Here is a 20455-nt window from a genome sequence, read left to right on the forward strand (position 1 = left end):
AAATGACTGCACAAAACTGTCAATATCCAAGTAGCATTTGAAGACTAGTGACACTGCAGAGAGAATTTAAATTGGAATCTAGCCAGGACACGCAAGTCAACTCTACTCTTCAGAAAAAATGCAGCCTTTAATTCCCACAAATGGCCAGGATCTTTTTTTGTGTCTTACGGTTGTAAAGCTGCCGTTGGATTAGAAGTTAAAGTCAAACTCAACACCTGAGGATTTCTTCAAGATTCCAAAATGGCTGAGCCCACTGCTTGTGTTGAAACTACGTGAAGAATTTAAGCTACGTATCCACATTGAACAACTGTGCGACTTGGGCAGATAGTTCTGTCATACTTTGAATCTAGCCACTTTTCACAAGAAGGCAGCATTCCTTCAGCATGAATTAGCTCGTTTCACTGTTCTTAAAGCAGTTGTCATTAGTTACAGTACAGAAAAAATATCTTAACAGGCACCTCAGTGAAAACAGAAGGGCCACTTATGCAATTACCCCAGTTACGAATTCACTGTGGTAGCAAATTCCATACACTTTACAAAGGCATCATAAACACACAAGCTGTATACTTGCAAGAGCTTCAAACAATTGAGTCCTTGCCCAAAGAGCTGTTGTCACTTGTTTCGTTCATTCATTTTAAAGTTTGTATAATGCTAAACATTAACACATTTTAATAAGTCATTTACCAAAGAGTTTTTCAAAATATTTTTATTTTATTTTATTTTATCTCTGAGCTGAAAAGTGACTAGAAAAAGACAACATTCATACCCCATGATACAGTGCTCTCACACACAGCTGGAATTAATTGATTTTTTAGTTATCACTGGTAGACCAATACATGTTTTTCATTGCACGACACCAGCTACTGCTATGGTTTAATCATTTCTTGAATACAAGAGACGCATAGAGCGTGTGAGTCGGTGGAAATGCAGCAGTCAGAACTAATTAAAAAAAGGAAGCCTACCATTATTCTTCTACTGGTTTTTAAGGAGACCCTTTGCGTTCATTCCTTTTTCCTATATACTACACACTTTTCAGAACTTTTGTATTAGGAGTATTTGACTTTGTTCAAATTCCAGTTGTTGATAGTGGATATCTAGCATATTGATAGTTACAACTCCAAAAAAGGTTCCAGGATGTTCACGTAGTGTATTTTTACACCCCTGCCGCCTTACAAGTCCCTTTGCTGAGGATGGACTAGTAAACATGCCTATGGCATTCAGTAATATTCTGAACAGAGAGTCTGTGTATTCACATTGGCGTGCAGAACACATCCAGCAAGCCAGTATCTCAGTAATGATGCGACTCCCAATATTTGGCTTCCACAGGCTGCCAAACCTGTGTACTGTACGTTTTCACTTGCCATGAAGTTTAATGATGTCTTTACTCCTGCACAATTCAAACCAAACACTGGAGATTCAACTCTTTGAACTATGGTAAGACTGATACCAGGAGTTTATTTGTAAGGTAGTAGTAACGCTTCCAAACTCTACAGACAAAATCTAACTCCGCCTATTTGAGATGCTGCTTACAGCAGATGGTGCAAAATGCTTCAATTATGATCAAGTATAATCTGCTGAGTTCAGTGATCTTGGACACGCTCTGCTGACCAGGGGGCTAGATTTAAGATTAACACACCGAATCTTAAATTAGGAAATGCCCATACAGAGTAATTAATCATGCAACACTGACGTATTTTTATGCATGCATGTCATATGAAAGGCAGCATGAAGACAGCCTGAAATCAGAGCTGAGTGATTGTACAGCATCCTGTGAGCTTTCGATGACACAAGATCAAAACTCTCTTCTTCTGGGCTCTTGGAGAAAGAGGAAAAACCCCAAGAACTTGAAAAAAAAGAGTTAAACACTCCTGTGTGACTCTCTCATCAACTCCCACGTGAAAAAGAAGATTACGTTAATTGAATTATTAAAAATCCTTGCACTTTTTCAGTTTACTCTGGGGATTTGACAGAACTCTATGCACAATTTCACTGTCTGATCTTACACACTGCAAGGGGGAGAGAAAGAGAAAGAAAGTTATCAAACCATAAAAGTTGTCAGGAGTGCTCTGGGTATGCTAGTCAAAGATACCTCAGACCCCAGAATAAAAGTTTTTTTTGTTTTTTCTTTTTTTTCAACTGACTAGATTTAGTCTCTGGCTTCAGACACTTTCAAAAGAAAAAAAAACTAGCACACAGACAGCTGGCCATGAAAGCAGAAAAATAATGATTTAGAAAGCAGAAGAAAGTATGTAAATTCCTAGCATTGTTCCACCAGTAAGTCGCAAGTTGTTTTACCTGCAACATTAGATGAAGATTAGTCACTTTCTGTGCTGACCAACCAGAGTTGTCATCTCCAACTTCAAACCAAGGTTTCATACGCTGAATGTACGAACCTTCTTTAAAGAAATTCTGATTGGAATTATTGTTCTTTAACAAATTTTGTAACAGGAGAAGACAGTCTTCCACTACGATTCCTGAAAAGACAAGAGAAAGTGAAAGATATTTCATCTCCAGAGGTCTAACACCTTTCAGGTATAGCAGAACAGAATGATACTTTCTACCAATTCTTGGAAGCCCAATATTCTAATGGGGACAAATCACAGTTCTTCTATAACTCTCAAATGAAACTTATTTGTTTAGAGAATGTGCACTGCGTGTAATACAAAGGTTTCTCGTGGCAATGAAAATTCAGTCTTTTGGGGGCTTAAAATGGCTTGAAGTAAGTATGTGTCATTATTCCAGGAAAAGGCTTCATAGGTCTCCTTTTCTACTGCAACAGTGAAGAAAGATAAAGACAATCCTAAATAACACTAGTGTGATGCCAGTGACCCAACGTAAGGGTTTTACGGTAGTAATTCTTACTGGGTAATCCATAGCTTTATTCAGTGGCTAAGATTCAAACAACATTCTCTCCTCTCGCTCCAAAGTTATTTCTAATTTAAACTTCTGAAAGGGAGAAGAAATTCTTAGATCTAATCAAAAAGATAATCCAGTTTAAATTGTGAACTCTATGGAGCTGGAATAGCATGTCCCTCGACATTATGCACTGCACTGAGGACACTGACAACAAGCAATAATGCCCAAAATCTGTGCACAGAGAAAAAGGGTATAAATAAAACATTACGCTGGACAACTTGGCCCAAGAACCTGAATGATAGGAGCAGAATGACTGGTGACAACACCCTCCTATTTCTGTGCTGGCATCAAACCTGGTTTGCTGATACAGAGGTTTCAAGCTTAATTCCCCCAGTTTGTGAAAACAACAGGCATGGGTGTGTAGCATTAGGGCATGGAGCAACGGAGATCAGCTGTTTGACAGCTTTCCCCTGCTAGCCATGCTGTGGACAGTCGTGCCCAGCAACCCAAGCCTCAGGAAGGTCATAGTGAAGATAATCCTGAAGCGGAGAAATAGGAGAGGAAGAGAGCGAAGAGCTTAGCGCTTCTGAAAACAAGTGCCCTCTCTGCAATTTGCTCGTTCACTTTTCCTTTCCTCATACCTTTAGAAACATTTCTCATGACATCATGATCTGCTTAACAATACCCTTTGAGTCTAAACGTTTTTGACCCTTCCGTTGTAATACTTGCTATCGCTAAGCTGTCTATGAGCAATGGCCTGTCAACTTCCCTCATGCCTCATCCCCAGGTGCTGTTACTGTTTATTATCTCCTGGGTTTTTTAGCATCACAGAGCTTACATGATCAGTGCTACAACATTCTCAGTCTCTTTTCATTGTATCTGGTCTAGGACAATACGTTTGAATATGCAGTGTGTTCAGCCTCATGTTTTAAGTGGAAGACACAAGGAAAATGGACAGCACCTCTTATGCTAGTTGGCTGGGGTGGCATTTGCCCTTCAACTCCAATGCCACAGACTGTTTAAATCCAGAATGGCCATTTTTAGACTACGGGGTAGGAGGCAGTAGCCTGTTATTCTGTGTATTTAACAAAGATATAAAGAATAGTGACTTACACTGCGGTAACCATGGTTCTCCGTGATGTCAGTGTGGATCCGACTGTAAGCGTGCACGTCCATGCATCTCATGTATGCAAGGACTGATTGTTGTTAAACAGCTGCGTCTATGGGGGCCACACATGCATCCTTTGCCTCTTCATGCTGCCACGTGGGATTGAAAAACATGGAACAGCTGCAACCTTCCCCCAGTTACCTCACGATTCGAAGTCTGTGGTAGGGGAGGACTCAGGAACGTGCTGATGGAGGGTGGGTTGTGAAATATGCAATCACAGCATATCGAAAAAACCTAGTTCCTGTAGGGGAAGTGACAGTTCAAGCAGTGCCCCCCCAGGCTGGTGGGAATGAGGCGTTTCAGCTGCAGCCATCAAATAATGATGGTAGAACTGCTCTCCAACCTAGGCACTCAATCCGAGACACCGTTCAATAGCGGTTTACACCACATCGCGGCCTTGCAGTTTTCTGAAACTGGCACATTCCCGAAGCAGGCAGAAGAGGTTGCTTGCGCGGCACTAGAGTGAGCTTTCAGGTTCAGTGGAAGAGGTGCACCACTGTGTTACTCACTTCAGTATTCTCTGCGAAGAGCTCTCTGGACCTTGAGAATGTCAATGTGTGACTACAAACATTGGTCCTGTCCATGTAATAAAGGGAAGTCTTGTGTAATTTCCTCACCCCCAGTGCTGAGTTGACTTCGGGAAGACGACAGGTAGGTTGACTGACTAGTTTAGATAACTCTGGGTGACATCTGAGCACCACCGTGTCCCTATGGACTGTCCTATAAGGAGGTTGAGCCAATGAAAGCTTAGTCACCCTCCTGGCTGTCCATTCTTCTGCACATACACGCTCACAGTGGGATCCACGCAGACACATTCCAAGAAGAAATTAAGTTTGCAAATCTCTAATGGAAGGCCTCAAAACAGAACCCAAGAAGATCCTAGAAGCTGAATACTTGCTCATCCCACCACTCTTACTATGATCCTACTCTGTGTACTTGGTCCTTTTACCCATCCACATAGCATGGGTAACACCTGAAAGTCACTGAACATTCAGTTCAGACCATACCTCCATCGCTGTTCCCTTCATCTGTTACGATATCCAGCAGTCTCTCAAAGGCATTTTCAAAAGCTACTATTTTCTGAATGGCAGCATTGCTTTTTGTCAGCTGTTGTAGTAACAAGACTCCCTTCAGGAAGAAGATAAATATAGTGAATAGACAAAGCTTTACTAGAAGAGGAGTGTTAGCTTTAAAGAAGTGCCCTCCTCAACAGCTATAATACATTAGCAGTGTAAAACCTTCGTGGCAATTACTGGATACAATCACACATAATGCATGTGGCAACTTGCATCAAACCCCACCACTGAGCGTGTGAAGTGGTGTGTTATGCCTCAAACTTAGTTCTCAATGGAAATGTAAAAAACTGCCAAAACAAAGAATTAAGACAGGAAGTGGCTATAAAAACTAAAACTATCATATACAGAGCAGCACTCCTCAGTAAAGGGGAGGGGGTGGGGGGGTGTTTTTTGGCCATCTCTAGATATACTGCCTTCCATTGCTATGCTCCTGCATATATGCACGATGCTTTGTGGTTCTACGAGCTACTGATGCAAATACCATCCGGCCCAAAAACTGCATCTGTCCCAGGGACACGCCAATCCATTCCTTCCCGCCCACCCTTTCATGCCTCTCCAGAGCACACAGACTCTGAAGCAGCTGGGCTAAGGGGAGGCTGGGTGCAGCATTACAGAAACAATGCAACGGAGAGCTTCTAGTTATGAAGAGGATAAACAACTCTAAACGTATGTACAGGCATGATCACACTCCCTTTGTTCTGTACTTACATCATTCCGTATCACCTCCCTAGAATCTGCGAGTAAATCCATGAGCCTTGAGACACCTGAAAAAGCAAGCAACCACATGACGTGAATTACCGTAAGGAGTTTAATAAAATCCCATTTTGGAAGTCCCTTCAAGAGTAGTTATGATGCTCTGTTAGAAGTGCCCCTTTGGCATTCCAGTTTAAGTTAGCCAGTGACCAAACTACTTACCCATGGGACTGACAAGAATTATCTGCTGCACCTGGGGTCCTTGCTGCTTTAACAGTGATGTAAGAAGTTTCACTCCAGGCCAGCGAACATGGAAGTCAAATTCCTGCAGGGATACAGAGAATGACATTAAACAATGAATCCAGGAGCATTTCACACTCTTGCAAGTGACCTACACAGTGACTTTAAAAACAGGACAGCTATACGACTGCGTGCCAAATGGCCCAAATGTAGATGGGCACTCACCACTGTGAGCAGGTCCCTTCCCCCATCTGCTCTGTAACAGTGCACATGCTGTAAAGTAAAATCTCACCCCATCCTGGTTTTTTGCTGAACAGTAACAAAACTACCACTAGCTTCAGCTCCACGCTTCTCTCCCCAGGGTTCCGCTAACCATTTATAATCCTGTTCTGCTTCCAAAAGGCAGCACTTTCACCTATCCTATTGTGAGAGGTTGCCTTCTTCATTCTGGAAGAGTGATTTCATGCCCATATTCAACAAAGTTTTTCCTAAACTGCCTCATGTTTAATTTGTATGACACCAGAGATACACATCCATGAAGAAACACAGAATCAATGTGTCTTCAGTATTCAAAGCACCACACCACTACTCACCTCTAGAAAGGTCAACAGGAGAGTGACATTTTCTTGCTGTTTAATGAAGATTTCTGTAAACTGCCTTCCCAGATCATCAACCTGTTTTTGTGAATTTTCTTCTGTAATGTTCAAGAAGAATTTTACACACTGTAACATTAAAATAACTGTACAACTTCTTTTAACAGGTTGCAGTAAACACACAGCCCATATAAGGTACTTATGAGTCAAGGTTCAAAGAATCCTTATTGCCATACTAAATAATAAATGTATCTTGTTTTTACAGTAATTGCTGGAATCTGTGTGCCACAAACAATATTTACATTGGTTTACACATGAGAGAGAATCTGAGTGTTTTCTATCCCAAAGTCAGAACAGTAAATGAGGAGCTAATTCATTTTAATAATGAAAAACCATAAATTCACTCAGCAGAAGTCTGATTGAGCTTTCATTGAAGATGATGGTGTCTTGCCATTGACTTTAATGGGAATCAGATCAGGTCCCAGATAAATACTTCATAAAATCTAGACTCTTTTTAACTGCACAGTTTACAAGAAATTCTATTTTCGTCAGCCACGTCTGCTCAGAGCCACATTTCTTATCTACATGACCACACACTCAAAATGCAAGCAAGCTCTCAAGTGATCGAACAGCTCTTACAGAGCAGAGAACACCTGCCTTTTCAAATGAAGGACAGGAAGCAGCCTTGGGGATTCAGTGTTTGCATGCAGTCAAAGTGAAGTGTACAGCTGAACAAGTGTGCCACAAAGATCATTCAATACCTTCTCCAAAGACAAAGTAGATTTACTGCTGCCTCCTTCGAGGCTTTTAGTTTAGGAGTAAAACTGTCTAAAGTTGCATGTTCAAGTACTTATTTACTCTTGAAAAAGGTTTTTTTTTTTCGGTTCAGTGACAAAAAAAACTGAAGACACACCAAAAAAGGGATATTAATTTTAAGATGTCTTGATGGCAAAATAACCACTCAGATCTTGATTTGGACTAATTTCATAAAGGCAATTCACTGTCTAGACATTGGACTAGATTTATTTAAGTTCTACACAAGTAGTTCAGTCTTATATATGTTATTTAAAATGTTCACGTTGGACAGACTGGAGAAGTAACAATGATGGCACCAAGAGCGTTGAAACAGCAGGCCAGGTATCATGAATACTGTTGCATCCTGTGTCTATTTTCCCATACTGGGCAATGCCAATCATCATCCAGACATGATGGAAAAGCAACAACTAAGTTTAGATAAGACTTTGGATAATCATGGGATATTAAATATAAGAATCAGTCACGAAGCGATGTGAGTCTGTGGTACAACCGTCTTTCAGCTAACGGAGGTTGTAGGGAGAATCCCATTTAGTTAGATTCTGATATGGTCTCTGATAAGCCTTTCAGTTGCAGATCACTGGTTCAATCCAATTCCAGTCAGTAGCAGCAGAAGTTTGTTACAATACAATGATGTTTGATGACCTAAGCGAAATGAGGTTGTCTCCATACAGCCTAAGGACAGGCGCCTGCCTCACAGAAACACGTCAAAATAAACTTCCTTGTTGCTCGCCTAAGATACAGAAGAACTGAATGTGCATGAACTAAACTTGTCACAGTTACAGTGGCTTCCTGCACATCAAGCACAATGAGGGAATTTGGCAATGGTAATATGCACCATATTTTTCAATGCTGTACAATTACTAAATGGGAAAAAAAACTAACTAGTCGAAGACATTAGATCTCATGATAATCTACCGAGTTAAATTGGATTCAGCTAATCCTTGACATGCTATTAGAAAAACAATCCTGCCAAACGTATGCTGACCTTCACGATACTCCCTCCTTCCTGCTCTGTGTAATGGTTCCACATGTGCTGTGCAGCTCACATCACATTCACCCTGTGGAATAGCCCCACTGCAGACTACAGTCAGCTGGACTCTATAAAGATCACCTTCAGAGACAAGACCTGTAATTTTCTATAGCAAGACTATCTTAATGAAACAGCCGACAATTAGCAGTATCTAATCTAGGAATACAGTGGTCCTCCCTTTATTAGATTTTAGAAGTAAGTGCTGTTTTGTATCTGATGCTGAATGACTACATTCTGCACGTACTCATTGATAGGCAACCCCGGGCTAATTATGATATCACAGACTCTTAAAAATATATTGAATGAAAGTGTAGTTTCCTAAGTTGCATTCACTCTATTTGTCCCAAAAAAAGGTACAATGGGAAGAGAGTTGCCAGGGGAGAAATCATTGTGTTAGTCTTCCTACATCCTGTGAGAAAAACTTAACACTTCTCCAACCCAGATATAGTAACTGAACTTGACTCAAAGTTACATAATATGATCTACTAAGAAACCAATTTCAATAACTGAAAAGAATTTATCGCCTCCTGTGTGCATACCCAATGTAGTAATTAGAAAAGTTACCTTTGGCGTTAATGGTTGCTAGACTGCATCATCCACATAAAAACCAAAGAAATAAGCAATTAAGTGTTTCACTGCAATGATCAGTTCCCCATCTAGCTTCAGCTACCTCCCTTCCCACAGGCCACGTATTGCCACTTTGATCCCAAACAATTAACAGGAACCCTTGAGCTAAGAGAACAGGTATTGGTTAAGTGTTTTGGTACATAACATCTGGCTTGACACAGCTTTCATAAAGAGATCAAAAGCAGGTCTCTTATTTTGTACTGGTGTGTAACTGTAGCATGGTGTCAGACTGCTAATGGTGACTGCAGAGTGACTTACATTCTCTTAAATATTTCTAACAGACGTGAATGGGCGATTCAGGTTGGTGATCTTTCCATGCTCAGGTGCGTGTAAGTTACAGAACTGAAGTCTGCACATTGTGGGCACGCATTGGTTTATTTTGTTTATGGTAAGAGTTAAGACTTGTTTTGCCATTATGTCCCAGGTGGCAGATGAGGGTGAGAAACAGAACTGCTGAATGGAGGGTAGTTAAGGTGACGATTACCCTAGCTGCTCATTTCATTACTTTTTACAGACTCTGGTGGTGGACAATGCTTTCGAACAACCTTAAACTGAGTCTGAGCTAGAAATTCCCCCCGTAGTCCCAGCATATCGACCCTCAGCTACTCACCTGCACAGCTATCAATGCTGCCTAGCTATTAGCCCCGTTACGTCACCGCAGACATCCACTGTCTCCCTTCCACCCACACCTCCCCATCTACCACCAGCCCCACAGAGATCTTCCTATTCATAGACCCGTTCCCCAATACCAACTCTCCTCCTACACCTTATGTTTATCCTCCAGTGTACAGTTCCCGCTCCCCTATTCCCTACCCCACCCCCCTGAATCATGACGTGCTCCCTCCAGTGCCCCCATACATCTCTATTTTAAACACCAATATATATCAATGCTAAGAGTACAACATGGTAAAACCGGGTGCATGTTAGGGTGCAGGTGAAGGAAATGTGAGAGAGTAGGGGCATGGGGGTGATGAAGGGGAATTCAGGCTGCGCACAAGGTGGATGAAGGAGACACCCCACTTAGAGAAGTGGCACTCTGCTAAACAGGTGATTTAGAGCAAAGCTCCTTTACCTACTGCTTCTTCCACCCTCTCCCAGATTTTTAGTGTAAACCCAATCTCCCCCCATCCCCACATTCCTGCATCCCCTTTGGTTTCCCATGAAGGCGTCCCATGGTTCATCAAGTAACCAAGGGACGAGCTAGCAGGTGGGTGATCAGGTCTAGAGGCTGGGGTGGATGGAGAAACAGCAATATTTTAGTTGGGCAGACTGGAATGTATGCAAAGGACCTGTGGCGGGGGGGGGGAGGGGGGTCAGTGGCAAGAGAGCCTAGTGTCCACTTGAAGGGCTCGTCTGCTCAATGAAGCCGCAACACTTAGGGAACCTTCCAAGCACCAATCTCAGCGCAGTCAAAAGGCGCTAACCCCAGGCCTCCTCTCCTGGGTACAAGCCTCTGTCCTTCCCTACCCACCTGAAGCCTGCTGCTAAAATGCCCACATTCCCCTAAAGCCTCACTCACCCTCTTAAGCTCTCCCAAGCCCCACTCATTCTCTGTGCTGCCCATTCCCACATGACCTCAGAGCCACATCTCCCCCTGATAACGCACATCCCTCCCCCCCATGCTCCCGGCTGCCCTACCTACTTCCCAAGTGACTCAGCAGAGCCCAGCCGGTGACTCAGCAGGACAGCTCTCGTTAACAGAAGCAGCTAACACAGGTTGTTCTGGCACCACCTAAACCTTTGCATAACTCAGCTGTTACCCAGAATATGAAGAATTTTGTAAGGGTTTAATTTTAACGTGTCAAAAGTGGCCCTCACCCAAGAAGTCATCAATTAGCTCAAGAAGAGTTTGTGGATTATTGGTGTTAAACTAGAGGAACTCGAAGTAGCGTGCAGAACACAGGGCATTACTGTGAGAGAAGCAGTTTTATACGCTTCATCTGCAAACATCATCAAAGAGTTTACGAAGCACATTACACAGAACACTCTCTACAGAGCTACTGAATTATTCGGCCAAATGTGGCTGATCAATTCAGGTCAACTATTTGCAGAACAAAAGTAATTTAGTTCTGCTTTAATCGCAAGTCTCCATACAGACTTAACCATGGAGTTGCTACTGCTGCCTCCATAATGTAGAGACTTGTAACAGGGTGACAAACTGCCCACGAATTTGAGTTTTGGCACACAATCTGGACAGTGGTAGAACAAGGCAAAGCTGTTTGCCTTTGACCTTTTCTTCAAAGGTCACACAAGTCAGCATTTGTTCAACCACTGAAGTACCCTTTAGAGTCTAACTCTTAATTTGCTATGTTTTTCCATTATTAAATTGTTGGTAGCAAAAATTTAAATTGGTCATTTTCTATCATAGGTACGTACACACACAAGTTAAATGTATTTCTTCCAATGAAGCAGTCATTTGAGTGCCATTGATTTGGAAAAAATAGGGTCATCGAAGGTTAACTGTTGCGTTTGAGATTTTAGTCTAGGAAGTTGATAACTCTTTCCTTCCCTTCGGATAACAATGAAAATCAATGTGCGCACACGACTTCACAAAAAACTGGAAAAGTCGATTCTACAGCGGAACCCACGCGAAGCTGATACAACATTCTCACAGACCACAAGGAGCAAGACTTTACAACTTGCAGTTCACCCACAGCTTTCAGAAAAAAAACCAAGTTCAGTTACTAGCAGACTCACATGAACACATGCCCTTGCTCTTCCATTAAGTTCTAGTGTCTTGATGCTCAAGAGGGTTCTGAGTGGTAAACCCAACATCCATTTCCTTTTATCAGTGTGCGGAGGGGTCTATTTCCTCCAATAGTTTTGTTCCCATTCAATAGGTCCTAGACCAGTGGTTCTCAAACTTCTGTACTGGTGACCCCTTTCACATAGCAAGCCTCCGAGTGCGACCCTCCCCCGTTATAAATTAAAACCACATTTTTATAAATTTAACACCATTATAAATGGTGGAGACAAAGCAGGGCTTGAGGTGGAGGCTGACAGCTCTTGACACCCCTCCCCCCCATGTAATAACCTCACGACCCCCTGAAGGGTCCCAACCCCCCAGTTTGAAAACCCCTGTCCTAGACTATCATATACAAGGGCCAAACACCAGAAAAATCTTAAGAGCATTTAATGGTAAAGGAAATATGGAAAAGGAAAATCAGAAAAATTAAACTGAAAGTTAGAATGGAAGGGAAAGCTGAAGAGGGCATGACGAAAAAGAAAGAGGTAATATATCCAAAGGATACTACTTCAACTTTGATTTCCCATACGCTGGTCAATTACATTATTGCAGATGCTCTAGACTGGCTATTGTTATGTGAAGTCATACTTAAATTCTGCGAGTGGAGGGGAAGAGGGATCTGTGTTTATGAAGATTAGTTTTAGATGTTTCAGTAACAAATACCGCTTTTCAAACAACCAGTCTTAGTTGATTTGTTAAAACACGCTAAACGCATCCCAAGTCCTCCTTTTCTTTTTGCGGATACAGACTAACACGGCTGCCACTCTGAAGCCTGAGATTAACAGATGAGGAACAAACAAGTGCGTAAGTGGGCAACTAGATCCAGGAAAGGAAAGTAGTAAGAATATGGCATTATCGTGTATTACTTAAAAGGGACACTGTGAAGGCTGGAAGGTTCAAAGCTTGACTATTGTTCTGTATGACAGTTCCTCTTAAGTCCTTTAATGCTTCTTCTAGACACAAGAATTCTGTGTGTCCATACTTGCTCACCAAAATCTTGTGCTGAGCCCTGGTATCCACTTTCATTAAATAGTTAACTGAGAAGTATTTAGACTGTTGGAATGTCAATAAACCCTCTTAGAATCATGGGACAGACTAACATGTCCACAAACTGATAAGTACCTGAGCATAATGGGAAACACACACATTTCAGGTACAAAAACAAATTTAAGAAATTGAGTTTTAAATTTGAGAGAAGAAAGATTATGAAAAGAATTTAGTAAGGATTATAAAAATGTCTTACAGTGTCCTTTTTAACAGTGAAGAGAGCGAAGGTGAAAAATAACTGTGATTAGCAACTATGACTAGTAAAAGCAGCATGCTATATAAATTGAGGTTTTTACCTTCCAGATCGTCTGTAAAGGTAGACAAAAGGAGGGGAAAAAAAGAAGAGAAAGGTTCACAAGTAAAACAGTGGTCCACGTAAGACGGCAGAATTAATAATGGATTTCAAAGGCAGCCATCTTGAAATTCTGCCACCGTTATTACTTTAATTGTCACGAAAGTGGCAGAACAAGACAACCCTGTACTCCTGCAGTACTTCTGATCACGCACGTAATACTAGGCCAGTAATTTTTGTTTTTAACGGCCATTTGAGCATAATGTTCTTATATCAGAGCCCCCCTCCTTTGGGGGGTATTCTATCAAGGCCACTGCCAAAAAAACTCCCTGCACCAGTGCTGCCTATTTGTTCAGAAACTCCAAATTACAGCTCTAGATTTTACTAGCGATGCCTGTGCCTTCGATAAAGGAGACCACACGAGACGAGGCAGCTGAATGAACTTGCGGGAACAGGAATAAGAAAGAGAGGGAAACAATAAGGTGGGAATTTGAAGCAAGATTCCCATACATCTTATTAGTTTCTTTGAGCATTTCAGGCCACAAGTCTCATTCAGCAATGCAAGGGAAGGCACAACAATTCTAGAAAAGCGCGCATGCACGTTTCCATTTCTGCCCATATCTTGACATTACATTACGTTCTATGTATTGGTCAACCTACACACCTACCAGCACGACCTCTCTTCTGGGATACATTGCTCAAACTTTCGGAGAACTTGTGTAAGGAACTGTTCTACCCCAAAACCCATTATCAGCTTTTCAAGTACAAAACTGAAAAAAATATCCAGCCGCACAGTAGCAGTGCTACACAGAATTGAAATCAACAACCAGGTGGTAAGTGTCCTCTGGTTACTTGCAATGCTCTTGAGCTGTATGAGGGATGCAATATATAAGGAAACCATGGATATTTAGCATGCCATGAATTTTGGAAAATGCATTTATATCTAAGTTTCTCATTTTCCTAAGTCTACTCCGTTGCATATGTTATGTCCATGCTCTGACCCGGCCTTCAGACCTTCTTTTGCTGGTTCGGGGTGATGCGTTTTCTTTAAAACCCCCAAAAGCCAATAAAGTGGTTTGGTGTGCTGGACACTTTTATTTTTAAAACCAACAGTGAGTATGGATGTGGGTCTATTGGTTAGAGTGTTTAAACTAAGAAGCTAGCCAAGGACTAGTTTTCTAATGGAAGCAGAAGCCGCTACTTGTGCAATTGCAAAAGGCCGTAACCAAACAAAGGAGAAACTCTGTCTCCTGGAAAAGTCAATTCAAATTGTGTTTTGCAGCAGCAAAATTGTAGTTTGTTTTACTACACAGCCCACTCTGGCTTTACTTGTTACATTAAACTGCGGCCTGCCTTTCTGGCAGAGGTAGCTGCCTATGAATTACTTGATTGCAGCCAGGAAGTCCAGACCCAATCTCTCCATTCCTCAGTTGCCACAGACTGGTTACTAGAGCGCTGCAGATGTCTTACTGACTGAGGCTCAGCCTCGGGCATGCGGAGAAGTGCAGGCCCTATGTGCCTGGCCAACACGAGCCAGGCCTGTCCAGCTCCTGTCTGACAGCTCGTTGCTGCTGTACCCAAGGCCCCTCTCTCTGCCCAACAGCCTGAAAACTTGAGATTTTTGCTCACCTGGATAAGCTGTTTTACCCCATTCTACGCAGCAGGAATTTCCCCAGCTCTTACTGGTTAATAGTAAAAAGGAGCAAATTCCAATATACAGTCTTTAACGTGAAGTACCCTTTTCCCCAAATCAGAATTATGATTTACAGGAGATTCTCTAATGATTTTATGTTTATATTAGGCTATTTAAGGAACATTTTTAGCAGTAATCATTTTGCAAGAGTGTCAATTTTATCTACAGTTCAAGAAAAAGCCTTCAAAGGCCTCCAATGATCAATCAAATAGTCTCGTTCTAAATTTGCCTAGATGTGATTTTATCATTTAACAATGAACTGGGAACCCACGTCAGGATGCCTAAGCCTCCTATTTAATCCCTTGGTTACCATTTTCTTCTTATAAGCGGTTATAACAACGAGCAGCTAAAAACATCAAGTTTCAAGACCAAATGTATTATGCCTCTGGTCAGATGTGGAAATACTAGCGTGGGAGGGGAAGAGGTGTTTGTTGGGTTGTATTATTATTATTTCCAGCCTAAATTGACAGTCATTGCATGGCTGGCAATGAAAATATTCTCACACTCATGCACAGCCACCTTTGTCTTTCAAGGAATCCATATTTTCTAAGGAACAGTCATTGGTAAGTGAGCAAAAAGGAAGCCTATCGTTTAATCAGGGCCACTCATCTCAGTTTTAGCTTTAAGTACCAGATATTGACTAATCTGCAAACAGAATTTAAGTCTCGTGTCAGATAACCCTTCTGTGGAGTATTGTTGTATTTTAGTACGAAACTACAGAGAAAATCCCCACTGAAACAGATACTTATTCCAAATACGTACTTACAGAAAGAAATGGGTTAAAGGATTTCATATTACTACAACGCAAGTTACTGTTGACCAATATTCCTTGCATTCAGACAAATGATTGTAGCGGTACTATCATAAGAAAGGACCCATTAAAGGAACAGTGTTTCGTAAACTGCATACCATTACATTTTTATCATTTGAATGTAAATCATTAGAGAGTAAACATCAAAGCTGCATTTAACTTCAGGAAGTGACGACAATTGTTACTCCCGCAGGCTTACCTTGTTCTTCCTCTTCTAGATCATTCGATACTATATTGTAGAGAGTGTCCAAAGCATAGCCAATTATTTCGGAATCTGAACTGTGAACAGAAGTAACACTTTTCTTTAATGACTTATTTCCACTTTTTTTTTTGCTTTATATTATTTCCTTCCTAGTGCAGACAGACATATTAGCAGTGACAACTGTTGTAAATGAAAACGCTATGTTGTCACAGGATTTTTTTTACATTGGAACACTTTACAGATGTGGAACTGTGTAATCACGGTAGAGTTCAAAATCTTCTTCCCTACTTTCATTCCCCTTAGGTGTAATCACTTCAGAAATTAAGAGCCAGTACAAAAATGCTCAGCAATGTAACTACCATCATGCCTTTCATTTCAGAAGCCATTCCATCTCTTCTCAGTATCTCCAAAAACCTCATTTCAAGATCAACTATACAAGTTGATCAGCATGAACTACCATTTGTTTGCTTTTTTTTTCCAAGTTACGTTTGATGCAGTGATGTTTGCTAATCACTGCAATTGCATGGAACCTGGATCACATATCTAGATTAATTCCTTTAGCACATCAGTTAACAAAGACATCTCTTAAGAAATCAAGGTATTTCATGAAGATTTCAAGATCTTAAGAGTTTTGCACTTTAAGATTTTGTACTTAACGCTGTAAACAAATTTAGATTTAAAATAAAGGGACATCTTTCCAAGGTCGTAGATAATACAACACAAAGTTCTAGAAGCAGAAGTAATTTCACCAGGAACTCCGCTAGCCAGACAGTTGGACTCTTTCCCCCACTTCAAAGTTGTGAGACGCTAACCCTCAGCCCTCTCCAAAAACCCCATCAAACACCTGTCACTTTTGCAGCGTGCCTTGAAAAGCACCAAGTTCAGGCTATTTCAGACCTAAGTGGGGAGCAGTTCCAGAGTCTCAGAACAGTCACATGGAACTTCCTGCCAACATCCTCTTTCGTAAGGGTGATCCAGCTTGAGTGCCCCTGCTGACCACTGCTGCAGCAGTATGGCACAAAGTAAGAGGCAATCTCTCCACTAAGACGGTCTCAGGCCATTTAGGGCTTTACCCATCAAAACCAACACCTTGAACTCTACTGGGGGGATCAATGGGCAACCAGTACAGATCCCAGAGCAATGGCGTCACATGCTACCAGCAAGATGTCCTTCTCAATAAGCTTCAGTCTCTGAATGGTTTTATTAAGGTGTAGACCAATATAGGGAGCATTGCAATAGTCTAATCTTGAGGAAACAAAATGGATAACAGTAGCCAGGGACGCATAAGAAAGGAAAGGCAGCAACCTTCTAACCAGACACAGATGGGAAAAAGATCACTGAGTTACTGCTGTAATAGAACTGCCAAACAGTAGCTACAGGGTTTAAAATAACCCCACTATTTATGGACCAAGTAATTAATGGTGGACATACTCTTCAGTTGCTTCCCCCAACCCACCATCAACACCTAAGTCTTGTCTGGATTGATCCTAGGCAGCTCGCTTTCATCCATGCCCTAATCTCAGCTAGATATTGGCTGAGGTGTTGAACTGCACGGTCCAAGTCAAATGACAGACACACAGTTGGGTGTCAGCAGCTTACTGAAAACACTGCGTTTCCATGCTCTTCGCTAACCCTTAAAATGGCCCCCCTCCACAGATTGGAGAGGATGGGTGACCGAATGGCACTCTGTAGTACCCCACACTTCAGAGTTCTTCAGGAAGAGGAGCAAATTTAAACTATCTACTTAAGTAAAACTAAAGGCATTTTAAAAATCAAGTTTTCTTTTCACCATTTACGGTTTACATTCTGTACTGCATTCAGCTTCCAGAGTAAAAACAGAATAGCCACTTCTGTTATATTTACAGCCAGTTCCCAGTCAGTTCCATTTTCCGATTCTCAGATCTGAACGCTCACGTGTGGATTGCAAATCAAGCAAAAGAACTTTAACTTAAATGGCAATAGCATTCCGTTGGTATAAAATGGAAACACATACGGATATTGCTTTTTGTAAAAGCCTGGTTTTACAGATCATAAGTGCTGACCTTACACTGTTGCTGAGCTTTAGGACAGCAGAACTTTTGATCATGTGTAGCCGCAGCATTAGCTCAAGAAACCAATTTTCTGTAGAACAAAATTAAGTGTTTCTATTGCAATCAGTCAGGGAATTGAGCATGAGGGAAGCCACAGAAAGTAACATGTTGAAACTATGGATTTGTCTACACTAGCACTTTTGTGGAAAAATCTTTTGTTGGTCAAGGGTGTGAAGATAGGGTGATCAGACAGAAAGTGTGAAAAATCGGGACAGGAGGTGGGGGGTAATAGGCGCCTATATAAGAAAAAGCGCCAAATATCGGGATTGTCCCTATAAAATCGGGACATCTGGTCACCCTATGTGAAAAAAACTACACCCCTGACCGACATAAGTTTCACCAACAAAAGCACTGGTGTGGACAGCACTATGTTGGCAAGAGAGGCTCTCCTGCCAACATAGCTAATGCTGGTCATTGGGGGTGGTTTAATTATGCCAGCAGGAGAGCTCTCTCCTGCCAGCAAAGAGCGGCTACTTGGGAGACCTTATAGTGATTGGTACAGCTGTGCCACTGTAAGGTCTGTAGTTTAGACACAGCCTATGAAGAGACCATGGGAAGAGTGGAACAATACGTTTACTTGAAACACAGAAGAGGAACATTTCTGGGCTGGGATAAAGAAGTCTAGAAGTTGGAAGAAGCAACTCAAATCAGAGAAAAGAGGAAGATCGTACTTGGACGGGAGAAGTGCAGAAGAAATGTAACTCGTCCAGTAACACATTACAATACAAACCAAGATGGTTTATTTTTCTACTTGGATCAACATATGAATCTGCATATGCCACTCACATAGCACTGTCTAGGTGGGAATAAAGTTAAGTATCAAAGTGTGCTCAAGCGGAAAGATGCCTATGCACTACACATGGTCACCTAGTTTAAAAATCACTATTTCCATCAACATGAATAAAGTTTCACACACTTAAACAAAGAGTAGCATGCTGGAAGTTTAAATGTTCTCTCTTTTTGCTCAAAGGCTATCTATCTGACTGGCAGGAGACATATTTCTTAGCATGCAGGGGTAATATCAACATGCTATTCTGTTAAGTTACACCACAAAGACTTTGTCAACAAAAGTGACTCTCACACTAGACCAGTGGTTCTCAACCTATTTACCATTGCGGGCCACATATGCAGCCCCCAATGTTTTATGTGGGCCGCATCCAATACTACCTGTATGTCCCTGAGGATGCCACATGGACCGCAGCGGTCTGCTGACTGGGCTGCAGGTTGAGCACCACTGAACTAGACATTAATAATGAGCTCACAATTTCAGAAGTTAACACCGGAGGCTAATCATTCCTGTCAAACTAAAGTTGCTTCAGTTGCTCTTAAGCAGTTATAAGACAACCCAGAGGGACAACAGAAAGCCACTTCAATAATCCTAGAGATGGTAGAAATTGGTGAGAACATTCCCATGTGCAGGTTCATGAAAATAATTTAGCGAAAGACACCTTTCCCGGACCAAAGCACAGATTTAGAACTATGAACCTTTACCTTTCGGTCACTAAGCTCTTATTCTCAGTTTTATAGGGAGAAATTTACTCTCAGCTGGCCACACTCTCCTCCAGCCAGGGGCTTCCCTAATCTTCATTGAGCCTTTCTTCTTGCTTGTCCCTCCCACACCATCCCTTCCAAGGGCAAGCCAATCCCCATAGCATTTTTTATTCCCCGAGGCCTGGGATCCAAGGCCCTTTGCTAAAAGCCAGCAAGTTATTCCCCATTTTGCTACTCTGTCCTACCCCATACAAATAACATTCCTGCCTAACATTCCTGTGTCCCCACGCTTATGTTAAGTCAGAGAAAGAACACAGACAGGGTTACTACCATGGCACAAGCCCAAGACAAGTCTAGATCAGTGTGATGGTGCAAGACAAGTGACAAGCACGACATCTGCATGACTCCAACTTCCAGCAACCCGAGCAGTGAAGGAAAGTTAGCTTTGAAAGTCAAGTCCCAGATCTGTGAATCAACCTAAGGATTAATCTAAGTGCAACACTCCTCTACACTTAACATTTTCTCTATTTTCCTCTGTATATAACTGTCTCGACTCAGAGCTGGCTGCTGGGCATCTGGGCTGCAGTAACCTGCATACCAATCGTTCCTACCCTACAGGTCAGACAATATTCAGATATCTGTGGCAGTTGTTCTTTCCCTCTGGGAACTTGTGACCAGTGGATTTCAGTGACCAGGGGAGCCTTCTTAAAACAAGTCTATTTCAGAATTTACCTGCCTTTCAGTTGTTTTCCTCCCCTACTTGGGTAGCAGAGAGCAGCAGGGGAAGTGTACGTGGGCAACACAGCAGATGTAAATTAAGAGAGCTGGACCCCCCAAAGTGAATGCCCCCCTTCCAGGCTGAGTACCAGTCACAGGCAAGCCCTCTGCTCCTACTGTCTGTCTGTCCTTTGGCCATATGGGAGGGTTCCCAGGGGAGAAATGCCTGCTTACTTCCTGTCTCTGGTATGTCACTGCAGCCATACC

General features: G+C 41.9%; 1 protein-coding gene across 3 annotated transcripts in view; it reads right to left on the reverse strand.

The window, feature by feature from the left end:
• The window catches only part of USO1 (USO1 vesicle transport factor), a 73404-nt gene that overhangs the window by 35777 nt on the left and 17172 nt on the right, over nt 1-20455 (reverse strand). For 2 of the 3 annotated variants that reach the window (XM_074950389.1, XM_074950387.1), the window contains exons 4-10: nt 15888-15967; nt 13189-13200; nt 6627-6727; nt 6016-6118; nt 5809-5864; nt 5032-5152; nt 2296-2474 (exon numbers count right to left, since the gene is read on the reverse strand). In XM_074950389.1, the coding sequence (XP_074806490.1) occupies nt 2296-2474; nt 5032-5152; nt 5809-5864; nt 6016-6118; nt 6627-6727; nt 13189-13200; nt 15888-15967 (652 nt within the window). The remainder of the gene's footprint in view (nt 1-2295; nt 2475-5031; nt 5153-5808; nt 5865-6015; nt 6119-6626; nt 6728-13188; nt 13201-15887; nt 15968-20455) is intronic. The other variant, XM_074950388.1, reaches the window with a different exon arrangement.

The sequence above is a fragment of the Natator depressus genome, chromosome 4 (genome assembly GCF_965152275.1).
Source record: "Natator depressus isolate rNatDep1 chromosome 4, rNatDep2.hap1, whole genome shotgun sequence".
Taxonomy (NCBI): Eukaryota; Metazoa; Chordata; order Testudines; family Cheloniidae; genus Natator; species Natator depressus.